Source organism: Lathamus discolor, chromosome 3, assembly GCF_037157495.1.
Source record: "Lathamus discolor isolate bLatDis1 chromosome 3, bLatDis1.hap1, whole genome shotgun sequence".
NCBI lineage: Eukaryota > Metazoa > Chordata > Aves > Psittaciformes > Psittacidae > Lathamus > Lathamus discolor.
The window spans coordinates 16,520,409-16,535,984 of NC_088886.1; the positions used below are offsets into that span (position 1 = coordinate 16,520,409).

General features: G+C 36.6%; 1 protein-coding gene across 16 annotated transcripts in view; it reads right to left on the minus strand.

Moving 5' to 3' along the window:
- TTLL7 (tubulin tyrosine ligase like 7) overlaps positions 1-15,576 on the minus strand; it is a 78,722-nt gene that overhangs the window by 37,903 nt on the left and 25,243 nt on the right. For 15 of the 16 annotated variants that reach the window (XR_010611437.1, XM_065673687.1, XM_065673685.1 and 12 more), the window contains 8 exons: positions 13,691-13,867; positions 13,428-13,556; positions 12,560-12,681; positions 11,774-11,841; positions 6,475-6,633; positions 4,650-4,866; positions 2,228-2,392; positions 1,272-1,430 (listed from right to left, as the gene is read on the minus strand). Coding sequence is in view for 15 of the 16 variants with exons in the window: in XM_065673687.1 (XP_065529759.1) it covers positions 1,272-1,430; positions 2,228-2,392; positions 4,650-4,866; positions 6,475-6,633; positions 11,774-11,841; positions 12,560-12,681; positions 13,428-13,556; positions 13,691-13,715 (1,044 nt within the window). In the remaining variant the exon portion in view is untranslated. The remainder of the gene's footprint in view (positions 1-1,271; positions 1,431-2,227; positions 2,393-4,649; positions 4,867-6,474; positions 6,634-11,773; positions 11,842-12,559; positions 12,682-13,427; positions 13,557-13,690; positions 13,868-15,576) is intronic. The other variant, XM_065673697.1, reaches the window with a different exon arrangement.

The window sequence follows — 15,576 nt, forward strand, 5'->3', positions numbered from 1 at the left end:
CCTCCTAAAATCTCCATGCTACTCGTAAACACTCAAGCAGATAGAGGGCTATCCTTCAGAACAAATTCACTACACAGGTTGACTCGCCATCTTTCATAGAAGAGTTTTGCCACCATTTGCTACAAGACTGGATGAAATGCATTCACAGACTAATTTCAGTCTGTACTTAAACAACTACATATATGCAAGCTACAGGCAAGCTATAGAGGATACTCTGTAAGTGTAGAGCTAAATAAAAGGGACAGCAGGCTTTGCTTGACAGAAACAGAAAATGTCAGTGTAATGAAGACTAAGCTCATGTCGTGCTGCGTTTAGCTAGCACATCAAAGCTGCCAAACATGCCTATGCATGGCAATGGTGAAGGAATTTTATATAATTAGAATTATACTGAACCACTGAAAGGAGCATGACAAAGCAATTGTTGAGAGCATTAATGGCTTGAGAACAAGGTTATAATTCAGTAGATTAATTGTGTACATTTTGCTCATCAGTAGCAAAATAATATTCACAATTTATTCTCAATAGACAGATTTTTAATACATTTTGCATTTTTCCTCCAGCTGTACAACCTCCCAACCAGTTAACATCTTGATATAAGACAATCTGAAAAAAGTTCATTTATATGTTATTATTACTGTAATTAAAAAGACACAATCGACAAACCACAAACATTCCTGGTTGAAAATGTATGTGAGCACCATTTACGCTTAACTGTGCCACTAACATATTAGAGAAGAAACATTTCTGCCAGTACATTCATGACAATTGTTTAAAAGCATTTCATGTATACGGAATTAGTTTCCTCTGTTTATGATTTTGCATGGGTGCTTTTAAAAGCCACAGGAAAGGAAAAGAACATATATTCCCCCCAAAAAAATTAAGACCATACAGTCACAAAAGTTCCCAGAGCCATACTGCAAAGCCATACTCATGAGGGAAATCTATGTAGCACCTGACTGCTATATAGCAAGGTCCTTCCACTACGATAACAACTGGATTAACACCACATTTCTCATTAAACCTTCATAAACATCTGCAATGCCATATTCCTTCAGGAAAACAATTACATTTACCTGAGTCTCCAAAAATCACTGCAAGGCAATGCTTCCATATGGATGCTGCAGAAAAAGCACCATTTATGTACTCAACAACAGTATCTCCTGCAATGCAGATTTTCTTTGGAAGTTTTCTTACACAAACATGGATGCAGTTGGGGGTTTCATTAACTTTACTCTTCAAAATTTACTTTACATTTGTTTAAAGAGGTTTACCTCTAGGAGCCATGGTTTTAGTTTTCTGTCCAGCAGAATATCAAATCCCAGGACTTCAAAGCAGACACTGTCACTTCCTGGTGCTTGCCCTGGCCTGCACATGCGATAAGCATGAAGAACATGTGGCTCTGCAACTATGAGAGTCTTCACTACTAACTCCTGTAGGGATTTATTTCAGAAAAATTCATCAGGAGAGAAGACACCAGTATATATTGAACTAAAGTGTTTCATACTTTAATCTTTGAAATTTCATTAAAATATCTACTAAAAAAATACTTAAAATACCAAATAAATGGTCTATAATAAACTATTCCTCTGGAGTACCAGATACATTTTTTATATAGCCCTAGAGTATCTTGTTATAGTTTTTATAGTACATACATACTTTTAGATATGTAATAACATAAATTCTAAAAGCATATTGGGAACACAGTATAGTATAGTATAGTATACCAAATCTTTACCCATTTCATTTTGCAACATAATTTTCAATAAATATTCTCAGAATCATACATACAGATAGTGCCTAGGCTCTAACAATCTCAGACCTATTACTCATCTAAAGACACTTGTAACATAACCACTGACTCCAATGGTGCAGGTTCAAGTCCACAGATCTATGCAAAGCTGACTACAGTTTTGTAAATATTCACACATAAAATTCACTTCATACTTTAGAGAAGCCTCCAAGAATTTAAATGGGATCATTCCTTTGATTTATATTACTTATGTGAACAATTGTTTGAAAGGGCTTTTGTCCCTCAGAAAAAGTTCAACATTGAATTTATAATCACTCTCTGAATTTAGTCTTTGAAAAAAGGATAATCATCATTTATAGCAGTATAATTCTTTGTGGTATGCACTGCTGAGAATTTGGATTAACTTTCAAAAATCATTCTGGATTCCAGAAGCAATTAATTTTCTAATACACACAATAAACAAAAGTTTTATCTTACTGAAATATCATCCCAGAACTTGGAGACATCAAGATTATTTGTTTGTAGAAACTCAGTAAACCATTTTATGGAGCGTTTGCTTCCTTTGTCTTCTGTTTCATCCCGTTCAAAGTGTTCATTATGTTTATTGACAGAGTAGTTAGTCAGATGCATATACAATTGACTCTGAAAAAAAGGAGAAAAGACATTTAAAAAAAACCCTCAAACCCCAAGCACTTAAACACAACTCTAGAATGGTCAATTTTCAAAATAATGAAAAGAAAAATACATTAAAGCAATAATGACATAGTTCATATTTGCAAATACACCATGTGCAGCCTTAGTGTTTCTGATTCTTGGAGATTTCACCCACTGAATGTTCTAGCCTTGTAACAAAATCTGTTCTCGTATTTAAGCCAGTTGTAGCCAACTGATCTACTGCTCAACATCTGGTTAGGTATATACATCTGCTATTTTTACAGGTCTGTATGTAAACAACTACCCCAAAAAAGATAAGAGATTATCATAACTTACTGAATTATTACATTCCCCAAGAAGCAAACAATAAAGATGGTATTTTTAAGTGCTACTTCAAAAGTGCTAAAAGCAGTCTGGCATCTGTTTCATAGACAATCCCACATTTCAGTTTTCGCTGTAGTTTATTTATGAGAAATGTTCCCATGATAGTGGTACTTTAAAAAATCTTTTACATATAAATTCATCTGCCAAGTTGATATCTGCCAAAATTGCTCATTTTTGAGTGGCTGATGGCCATACATCAGAGGGAGGTAAATTTCAAAATATACATTACATAAGTGAGTGCTATAGTCACCAAATGTCACCAACAATGGATTCATGCTATCAGTTGCATGGAAAAACAGTAACTACCTTTCCACGGCAAATTTATGAATCATGATTTATACATATATTTATATGCTTACATTACCCTACAATACAGATTACTGTACAGATCAATTCAGCTTTCCACTCACACTACCCTGATGACTGTCCTCATCACAGTGAGTTCTCTGTCATCTGTCATCCCTTACTTGAGTGTAGTTGATATTCTAAGCTGACCATAAGACTTCTGTTCCAATTTCTTTTTGATAAGACAGCTAATAGATAACACAAGCCTTCTGCTGTCATCTCACTGCACTTACTCATGTTTAAAACACCTTAATGACATTAACAAAACCAATCAATTTAATTGCAGATTAATTAACAATATATTGTATTAGCACTACAAGTAATTAATTTCTCCCATGGCTTCCAATTACTGCTTTGAGAATCATTCTGAAGACTATTGGTTTTGAGTTGTTATAACTGTCTTCTTTCCATGAAATTCAAATCATTTCAGACAAAACAATTATTTTTCAGACTACAAAACATGAAAGTGTTTTGTTCAACATCTGAACTAATCTTTAATCTGAAGTTATCTGGTACAATGTCACTGTGGAACAATGTCATCCGAAGAACAATGTCATTAGTGATGAAGCCAGGTTATTCCATACAATAGACAAACTGCAACATGAACAGTTGTGAGAACACAGAAATAACTGCCTGTTCTGTTCATCCACTCAGAACAGATTTCAGTGCTGCTAATGCTGAGATCAGTAATAATATTAAAAGCAAATTATTCCAAATATAATATTGGAACCCTTCCAAATAGACCACTTGTACCAGGATCCAAATTATACCTGCATTCTTCAAAGTTGTTCTACGAGACAGTCACAATGTTAAGTGACAAGCAGGGAGAAGGCTCTCACGTTGTCTACTGCATAATTACACTGAAGCAGCTCTAAAGTATATGGCATTGAAAACGAATGATACAGTAGCATCAAGTATAGAGTGAGGTATAAAACCCAAATCTACTGATGCCTCCCAGTGCTTCAGATCTGTTTCTTTCTTAAGAGACACCTGAGTGTCTGGCTGTGCCAGAAGAGAGGAGCTACACTTCTCAGCAGGAGGGGAGACGCTATACATTGAACAAGAGGATTAAAGTGTTCAAAAACTTTAGCATGTCCCTTGCCATTTCTTTCTGCAAGTTTACAGGCAACCTGCAGTTGTTAAGTACATACTCCTTTCCCTGCTGAAGTCGTCACTGACAGACAGTACCAGAAATAGATTCCCTCACATTCAGGGATTGCAGTGACCACTTTCATGCAGTGGTCTTTTGTATCACTGTTCCTATGCTTATCGCATATGTTCCTAACACAATGGCTAAAATATTGCAGGATCCTCAGCAGAAGCTCCAGACTTCAGGAATGTTAAACAATGATCTAACAGGAGATAAACCTTATCCCCACACCCCACCACGAACTGAGTCCCAGATAAATATAAAAGCAAAAATAAATATAAAAGTTATTTTACCTCCTCTAAACACTACACAGGTAAAGAAATTTCTACATGCACAAGTAATAAATTGGAATGAACTCCAACTTACCAAATTTGAGTCACTGGGGGGATGATATTTTTCTGTGCCCATTCTCACTAGTCCATCATGATATAAAAATACTTTTAATGGATCACAGGAGGTGACAAGAATATACACACGTAAATCAAACTTGTAGCCTTCCATAAGAAACGGCTTGTCAAGATATTCCTGAACAATCAAGTGATCCTGAGCTTGTAGCTTTTCTGCATTTCTTATTAAAGAGATCCTGGTAAAAACGAAAGCTATTTTAAAAACATGGAACTTTTTAACATTTCTCTTCAAAACAGATTCTCGTGGGCACGCAGCCAGGTAGTCAGGCTAAAGTCTACCTGCAGAAAGACATATATATAAGACTTGAAGGGTAGAGAAAAAGTTCTCCCTTTACCTGGTTTTTGGTTTCCTGTCTTTTATTGTCTTCACTGGACAAAAAAAGGCAATGAGCCATCTCAACATAAATTTCTGCTTCCTTTGATTCAATAGTTTGTAATAATAGGTTCCCTTTGCACTTACAAACTGTTTGGCAGAATGACCAGTGTCCATCTTCTGCAATTATTCCCCATGCAGCTCTAAAAATAGGCTTCTAGTCTTTGTCACAACTTAATGCCTGAGGTACAGGTTGCAAAGAACTTTCAGTGCTAGCCTGACCTAGGGGTGATGTTTGCAAAGCAGGATGCAAAGTACAAGTGTGGATGGCACAGATTAAGCTCAATATTTCTTATTCCAGTTTCCTCACATCAGAATGAAAAATTATTTATATACACCCTATAAACTGGTAGTCCCTAACTACACAGACTTTTAAGTAACTGTAATAGCTAATATTTTTCAGGTACAAATATTAACCCCAAATTCCCATAGCTTTGTTGCCTTACTCTTATCCTCTATTATTTATGATACATTTCAGTGTTCTGATGCTGAATACTCCTAATATACTGAAGCATTTTCCAGGCATTTCTCTGAATTATGCTGCTACCTATCCCTTTAGCTTATCTTTACTCCTATCAAAAGGACTGAAAAATCAGGAAATAGAAAAGCTTGAGGGGCTTTAGTTTCACAGTAATTCTGATATATGCAAGAGCTTTAATATATAAATAATATAATTTTGTATAAGCAAAATTATATTAAAAGCCATAAAAGCTCACATTGCGCTACCTAAACCCAGGAATAGAGTTGAAAATGAATTTGCAATATTTATCTCTGTTTGTTTTTTTTTTTTTTACTGTGCAGCCCTGTCACAGGCAAAATGGTCTCAAATCAACTGCTGGTCGCAGCCTGTTCAGGGTACCCCTCCTCTGGCACTGGCATCACCACCTTCCGTGAGTGCGCCTCCAGCCACATTCCCAAAAGCATCTCCTCTGTTTCACCTGCAGCTATGGCTGCCACTCTTAAATATGTTGTGCTGCTCTGACTGGATTCAGTTCTGGTGGGGTGGCTGGGCTGCCCTCAAAGCTGTAGAAGGTCCTGACTTTCTCCCATATGACACCCCTGCAGCCCCCAGCCCCCAAAACCCTGCCATTTATGCCAAATACAATCTCACCGTGTAAGTCTAAGCACAACAGATAAATTGGCAATAAAAATAATCCTGGTTTTAAGAATTATCTGAGCTTCATCAAAAAAATGCATTCTCTAATTATCCTATATTCCAAACACGATTAAAATACCACTTCAATTTAGCTTTATATTTTAGCTGTTTCTGTTTCTTAAGCCTATGTCCAATACATGAGCTTTCATAAAACTTGAAATAAATTATTCTTACTGATACACAGCTTCTGTTAATGTAAACAGTGTTGGATCCCACTTTAATGGGTAAGAAGACTTAAGTTAGCAGGCAACTTACCCATGTCCCATTGCACCATTAGCTGGTTTGACTATGAAAGTTTTCTGTCTACGTTTCTTCTTCAGTTCTTTTACGTAGTTCTGAAACTGTGTGTATTCTGCAGGGAAGATCCATGTTCGAGGAATAAAACTATACTCCTGAGGCTGACTCTTGATCATTCTGCAAAAAAAGTCATTGAGTTAAATTCTTTCAACTACTTTGATGTTTCGATCCTCAGGATTAAAAAGCATTTTCAATAATTTGACAAGGAAACTTTGTTAGGAAAATACTGTAATATTAAGGCAAACTTCTGCACCTGTTTAAGAATAGTTAGAGCTCTGTAACATATTGATATGCATACAAAAAAAAGCAGACTATCTTGTGCTTTTTTGCTTATTATCATATCGTACTTGCTTATCATGTTACTGGCATCCATCTCAGTTCTTGGCATCCATCTCACTCCTGCTACAGTTTCTATTCAGTTACTCAGATGATGCTAGTCCTATTCTTAAAAGTATCAAATTTACAATAGATCATGTGATTATAGACCTTTTCCTACCTAACAGATTACTGGATTCCTCTTCCCCCCCAACCCTTTTATTTCCCTTGAAGGGACAGAGATATTTGGCATATTTTCATATTTTCATATTTTCCATAATTTTCATATTTTATGTTTATGCATTTGGGGATGTATAAGGATCAACACACACAAAAAAGAGCACCTGGGATACTTGACATTTCTTCATGGCTGCAAAAAATATTAATAACAAGGCCCAAATTTAAAATCAAAATACAAGCAATTTAGGAAGATTTTGTTTCTTTCTAGTCTTTTGAAGGAATTTGAAAAGTAAGGAATTGTAGTAAATATACTTTGACACAGGCCAAACAACTGCACATACACCTCTAGTACAGGGCAGAACACACAAGCTTGGATTTTTATTTGGTATTAGCATATTAAGATTCCCTCAATACCTTATTTAGTCAAAAGAAAGCAAAGAAATGCAAAGCAAGGCAAGGGGTGGGGGGGAAGAAGAGCTAAAACAAAAATAAGGTTAAAACATCACAAGGAACAATTTCCGAAACTGAATCTTATTAAAGGATGCAGCAAGGTCCTGATCTCCCTGCTTTAATAGTTGTGGTAGCTGAGGTAGAGAGCACATCTCATTTTATGGCTATGTTGTCTGTGCAGGAAAGACAATGGAAGAGGAAAAATGGTAAAGAATTCAGCAGAAGTTTCCATCACCCAAAGCTGGTGTTTCCTATTTCCTAGGTGCAGTTTCCTATCTGGCAGATAGGAAACATATGATCTTGAAGGTCTTTTCAAACTATGATTCCATGATATATCCACACCAGACTGGCAGTATGCGCTAGATACATATGGGTTAGCTTTAAATAAAGTAGCTTTAACACTGGTTAACAGCCAAGTTATAGGAGCAGTGCGGACTTGGTCATGCTATGCAGACGCAGTTCACAGCAGAATAAATTTAGTTTCTGCTGAGATAAATACTGGTGCAGCTAGCTTGTTTCAGGTACTTGGATTACCTGAAACTTCATGCATAACCTCACATGGAATTAGTTCGTGTAACTCAAAATTACTTTGTAACATAGAGTGGACACATCGGAAAATACAAATATCCACAGACCAACAGAAAGTGACTGGATATTTTAAAACAAATTAATTGAGATAGGAAGTTCCTCAACTTTGACTTTTTTTTTTTTTTAATGGCACTGTGATGAATTTTAATACTTTTTAATTAATTACAATATCAGGATAATTTACATTTAAAAGAGACAGTATCACTTCAATCTTTTATTTCTACTTTGAGCGTACATAATATTCCTGATGCAGCATAAGTCACTTTTTCTTTAAGTGGCTCAAATACTAATGGAAAAAACAGAGTTGCCAACCCCATCTGTAAGGCCAGGACTGTAGCCAAGCCCTACTGGTATAATAGATACACTGTCACCAAATTGTTTAGCCAACTACACAACAAACACTCCAGAAACCACAATTGCTATAGTAGTCTTGAAGTACTGCAGGAGGTTCAGTGCTTCTGCAGCTTCATTGTAACTAATATTTTTACTAATCTGGTTTGATGAAAGGCACCAAGTATTCAGAGAGTTTTCAAAAACAGAAATAATTAATTCATGACTCATCCATATTTTTAAACTACTCTCCATCCGCTATATATTTACAAATATTATTACCTTGCTAACTGAATCCCTTATCTAGTCAGAAATTATCCTGTTTAGGCAAAAATAAATTGTGTCAGTTTCCATTCCTCTTCAAATTGTCATATGCATCCTGAAGTGTTACATGATACAGACTTGCCATTTAACTTATTTGCAGGTTTCATTACACAAACTCCCTATTCAATCAAAATACCTTCAAGGTATCCTACAAACATTCTTTTGCGGCTGCAAGTACATCAGTTCTATAAGCCTTTTTCTATCTAAACCATGACAGATGCATAACTGGGTAGAGTACAGCGTGAGACTTAACCATTGTTTACAAGTTCTGGCACGCACTAAAACTTTCCACAAAAGAATTCAGCTCTGTTCTTTCCCTGCTTGGCCCAATTCAGAAATGGCTTAGTAACATCATGAAGTAGCTTGTGGAACCAAGACCTATTCCGGTACAATAGCCCTATTTTCCAGCACATCTGCTACCCGCTACTGTGGGTAACTGCTTTTTCACTCTGCTGCTCTATCCTTTAGCCTTTGCAGTCCTTACTAGGATGTCTGAGAATTAAACAGCAAATGATTGTTCTTCTGAGTGCTGTTTTAGCTCACAGATATGATCAGACTGTGCTCTTGTTTCTCAGAATGCTTTCTGTGCAAAAGAATCAAAGTTGTCAAACAAAACATAGGTTACTAAAGACATGACTTTTCAGTCTAACAATGCTGGTTCTGCTGCCTAGGTTTCAAACTCCTCTGACTTTTCAAGTATGAAAGGAGGCTAGCGGGAAGGTATGGATGACAGCAATTTTTTGTTCATGATCAGTTCACAAACCTTTTAAACATAAACAACAAAGGTGCTGCAAAAAAGACCATCTCATACATGGGTCTATTCTCTTTCCCCTTCATCCTGTACACCTTCTCCCCCACTTACTGTGTTATTCTGTAACCAAACTCATTCACATGAGAAGATCTCATCTAAGAGACCATTTATAGAAATTAAGAGACCATTTACAGAAAGTAAGATCTAGTTGGCCCTACAATGGCACTTCTATTCTGATTATTCCCCGTGAAAATGATGCTCATGCCCCTTTTGTTCTCAATTATATTCCTCAATTATATTCCTGCTTCTACCTTTTCCATTACTCTTTGTTGCTAAACTTTCTGTGCAGGGTTGTCTTCCTTCACATCACACTATGCATTACACTGCTTCCTTCTACCCTTGTGCATCTGAAAACCCCTTTGTCCTGTGATCCAGAGCGCCTGGATATTGGCTGTAAAAGGAATTCCTGCAATTCCTCCTGAATAGCATTTGCCTCTCAAGAGTCCAGTAGATTTGTTCTTTCACTCCATTCCCAATAGCTTGCATAAAATGAAGGTTAAGATCAGTGTAACAACAGAAGTAAAAGTAAAACAAAAAGGAGTCTACTCTCCATCAATTCACACCAGTTGTTTCATGAACTCTCAACGGTACAAAACCCAGAGCTATTCAGTAGCAGCAACACAAAACACTGCATGCAGCAGAAAAGTGAGGAAACAGAACTAGTGTTTCTGCACAATCTTGTTCAAATGAATTTTAAGACAGAACAGCAGCTGTATAGAACAAAATCCTCCACTCTACAGACAAGAGCCTGCTTCACCATGTATCCCAACTGACTTGTGATTTCACAAGCAGTCAAGGCATACGATTTTGATTTTTATAAATTATGAATACAAAGCATTAAATTGTGAGGCTAGAACTACAAAAACCAGGCTGATTAAAACCCTGCTATATCTACTGATATTACGCGAAGTCACAACATAGATGTCTGACCAGTTATTGTATCAGAGAAATTATTCCCATTTTATCTATAATATGTGCAATCTCCACATGAATACCCTTTAAACTGGGGGTACCACTATTATCTACTGATATTAAGCAAAGTCACAATACAGACATGTTTGACCCAGAGTTATCCTATCAGAGAAATTATTCCCATTTTATCTATATGTGCAATTTCCACATGAATGGCCTTTAAACTGTGTTTAAAACTCAGAATACAGTAGGTTGAGAGAGGTATAATCAGACAGTATTTGAAAATAATGTGTGCATGATAACAAAAGCCTTTTGTCCATTTTGCGCATTTTTTTTAAATCACAGAACTGTAACAATACAGAGGGATGCTGCTGCCTACCAGACTGACCAATGTTCCATTGTTTCCAAGACCCCTCCAAATCACCGTTTGCCTCTATGTTTTTACCTCTGTGTTTTTACTTACAGTCTGGAAGGGGGAGTGAAAAGTGCTTGTGTAGTGTGTATTGACACAAGGGAGTTCTGGCCCACATGTAGGACATGTAGACATAGCAATGCACATAATATTTGCCTCATAATAGTTGCATACATTCTACATGTTATATGTCATATTCACAAAACAGAAAAGGAGGGGGGAGATGGTAGAGATATGACATTAATTACATTAAAATACGAAAACAAATTCTGTTCTGGTAACAGGAAATGCAGTGTAGGTAATGTTTGGGGCCAAATGATTAACTCTATTAATAATTCCTCTTTAAACTAATTTAGATTAGAAGAACTAAATATTCACACATACTTTACTCCAACTTTTCCTTATTACCAGGCCACTAAATCATTATTTAGTATTGTGTTTTTACAGGTCTTCACAGATTCTCAGCTACCAGTTATTCCACTAGCGTGAAGAGAAGTTATAATTAGATAAATGAACCTCTCTGACTTATTCCTTATATAAACAGTAAGATGCTTCAGGGTTGGGTTTTTTTAATATATGAATTATTTAATAGTAATTAATTATTTAGATAAAATAATACCCATCCACATACTAGTTATTTTTTTTGTTCTACCATCGCAGGATATACACCTCGGTGTATTATGTATGAAATGTATTGTACAATAACTTAAGGCTCTCCTACATTCTGTAAAGTGTAACCGAGAACTGAAGTCAACTGGAGAGATACAGTAGCCCACTCCAATACTATAGATCCAGGACCAAAGCCAAAGTTATCAAGGAACTTGGAAAGTTGCTGTCGGTCCTCTCATAGCCTCTTAGTAAAAATAAACAAACCTTAATTGTACTGCATTAACTACTATAGCTGAAAAACTTCGTAATATTAAAAGAAAGATTACTTAGTCATGTTTCGTGCCAGAAAATCCTTTCTGCAGATCTCGCCCATTCCTGGGAAATGGTTTATTCTCTGAGGAACAAGAAGAGAAGAAAAGAAAGTTTGTTGGTACTTTTTAGTTTTCCTGCCATACCTAATACAATCATTTAAAACACTCAGCTACACACTCAAGCAAACATAACTAGAGTTCCACATAAACTGTTTACAATAATATCTTACATTATTCTACATATTCTTAGCAATTGAAAAGATGCTGTAAGTTGTATTCTCTTCCACCAACACAAGTGTGCATTGATTTAATTTCAGACATGAAAGGAGACTATCATACCCTTACTCACAAAGCTACCTACAAAGAAAGAATGCTCTCACAAAGTAATGGCAAATAAAGGAATTATTTATTCGTGGTTTAAACCACGACACACAGAAACAGTGGAGAGAGATCTGCTTGTTAACATACTGCTTAAAAGCTTATGAGCAACTTATAAATGATGTTTTGCATCTTCTTTTAAACTCTGATCATTCACAACACCCAACTGGCAGACAAAAGCATGAAAGAACAACCTCAAATATTTAAACACCAGATTCCGAGTGGTATGAACAGATAACTCTGGAAAAGAGAATAGGATTTTAAAATATGTAGTGGTATAGCCTTACTGCTGGGTGGTATCTTGTGGCAGGGTGTTTTTTTCTTGTCCATACAAATGTAACTGACCAAAAGTGACACATTTCTGAATGTTTCAGAATGAAGCAGTTTCATGAAACATGTCAGAAATCCTGACTACCACTCTACCTGATAGTTCTGAAGCTCAGCGATCTTTTCTTGTTGCACAGCAGAATCACTCCATATAAGATTAGCTGTTTCATCTTCATCACGTGTTTTCACAAATCCCATTTCTCGTATTACTACACGTACTACGGAGAAATCATATATTTAGGCAATATTTTGAATCTCTAAAATAGATGCATTTTCGAAATTTAAAAAAACAATTAAGATTTTAAACACTTCCAATATTCAACCCTTTGTCTGAGAACAATGTTAGCATGCAAACTATTATTTATCTCACAGTACTTCCATCAGTCTACTGCAAACCTGTCATGACAACATTATACAACACCTTGTACTGTGGCTGGAATCAGAGCACAATCACTGATGAGAACTCTAAAGAGCTTCACTGCATTCCCCAGTCGTCTAGTAAAAGTCCATTTGCCTGGCTTTTTGAGTTAATCTTGGCTATCACATGTTCATTTTAAAACAGTGATGACTGTGTCACTTCAGATAGCAGATGAGAATGCCTCTTCAGTCAAGGCACAAAAGTAAATGCATACATTATTTTAACCAAAAAAAAAAAAAAAAAACCACAAGAAAAAAACCTTCCAAACACGTACATAATCCATAATTAGAAGGTTTTCCACAGCCTTCTTGATTATTTAAGTTTTTGCATTTCAAAGCTCTTCCCTGAGTAAAAAATGGGGAGCAATAGCTGCAGCGTTCCAAGCTATCAATTCAACATTGCAAAAAAAGAACAATGGTTTCTTACAAAAGAAAATCCTTTGGAAATGTCTCACTGCCAGCCTGGTGCAAAGTCCATTAATTCAGCCCCATTAGTTAACCAATGGTTATTACTATTCGGAGGAAAACAAAATACGTAGCTTCCTACCAATTTCATATTTTGTGCCAGCGACATTGGCAGTGATGACTCCATTCTTCTTCTTTCTGACTTTTCTTTTAATTGTGCTTTGATAGGGTAGTCCCGAAGTCAAAGCCAGGGGAGCAGTTCCATGGTTATCTGAAAAATAATGTTGTAACTGTTAACAGCTTTATGTCTCAACTGAAAATACAAACATTCACTTTGTTACAACTTAGAGGCACAAGCATACTGAATAGTTAGCAGACAATATTAAAGATCCAGGACTAGCGTACCTCTCTCATTAGGCAAGGATGGCATTATAACCTAGAGCAGCGTAGAAGTAGAACCCAAAATTCTGTCTCAAGTTCTCAGAAAATGATGAAGCTAAAAAAGCTGAATTATATAAAGCTCCGGTCATACCATTTCAGTTTCCAGTAGTAGCAAATATTAGTTCTGGAAGGCATAGATATCTGTGTGGAGAAAAAAAATCAAAATTTAGAAACTTTGTTATAAAGAAATCCTAAAAAAATATAAACAGCTGAAAAGTAACTATGGAAATGCTTTTAGTAACAAATCACAAGGAATGCTTCTTTCAAAAGACTGATCAAGTCCCACTCATACAAAACTTTGTTCACTACAATTCAACTGGGCTTTTTCTAAGAAAAATGCTTTTGTAGTATTAATTTTTAAATGATATTACATTACCTTATTTTCTTATTTTCATCTGTGTATGGGAGATTTTGGGTATGAAAATAGGTAACACTGAATTCCATCAATACCGCAAACTTTTATCTTTATAAAGCTCACTGGATTTATGGCAATTTTAAACTATATTTTAATTAAAAATTTAAAATCAGACACACTGCACTGTGTGTTTTCAGGTACCAAATGGGAAATAGCTGAATTCAACTTAATAATCTTGTTCCACTTTTTCATTTTTCAACATTTTTTAAAGCAGTTATCCAATAATCCCTTGGTAGCACACAGCTGCAGTTTCATGACCACTCCATGACACAACGGATATAATTTCAAAGTCACCTTGAGTTGGCAAGGATTTGGGGGTGCTGGTCGATGAGAAAATGAACATGAGCCGGCTGCAGTGTGTGCTCGCAGCCCAGAAAGCCAACCGTATCCTGGGCTGCATCAAAAGGAGTGTGGCCAGCAGGTCGAAGGAGGTGATCCTGCCCCTCTACTCTGCTCTTGTGAGACCTCACCTGGAGTATTGTGTGCAGTTCTGGTGCCCTCAACATAAAAAGGACATGGAACTGTTGGAACAAGTCCAGAGGAGGGCCATGAGGATGATCAGGGGACTGGAGCACCTCCTGTATGAAGATAGGCTGAGGAAGTTGGGGCTGTTCAGCCTGGAGAAGAGAAGGCTGCGTGGAGACCTCATAGCAGCCTTCCAGTATCTGAAGGGGGCCTATAGGGATGCTGGGGAGGGACTCTTCGTCAGGGACTGTAGTGACAGGACAAGGGGTAATGGGTTAAAACTTAAACAGGGGAAGTTTAGATTGGATATAAGGAGGAAATTCTTTCCTGTTAGGGTGGTGAGGCACTGGAATAGGTTGCCCAGGGAGGTTGTGAGTGCTCCATCCCTGGCAGTGTTCAAGGCCAGGTTGGATGAAGCCTTGTGTGGGATGGTTTAGTGTGGGGTGTCCCTGCTCATGGCAGGGGGGGTTGGAACTAGATGATTTTGAGGTCCTTTCCAACCATAACTATTCTAACTATTCTTTGATTCTATGAATTGTCAGTTTCTTAAATGAGTAATTGCATAAAATGCTATTTTTTGTGTCTAAACTGATGCAAAATTCCATTTCTTTTTCTCTACGAATACACTACTACATCTACATGTGAAAATCCCACATTAAAAAGTTGTTTAGGTCCAGCTTAAGCACATAAGAACAACGGGCTAAAATATTGGGGGGGGGGGGGGGGGAAGTCAGGAATGAAATGCTTCTAAACACACTGCTACATGACTTCAGGCATGCAGCACTATTATAACAAAGACTGCAAGAAAACAAATGTTGTCCTTGGCAGGCTGCCTCTAACAAATCAACAAGTTTTTGAAACATATACAATATAAGTTACTGATTTTTAAATGCTTTCATTTCTTTTCCGCAATTATATGTGTGACTGAAGTTCCTTATGCTAGCTTTAGATTAGTTTACAGATTAGATTA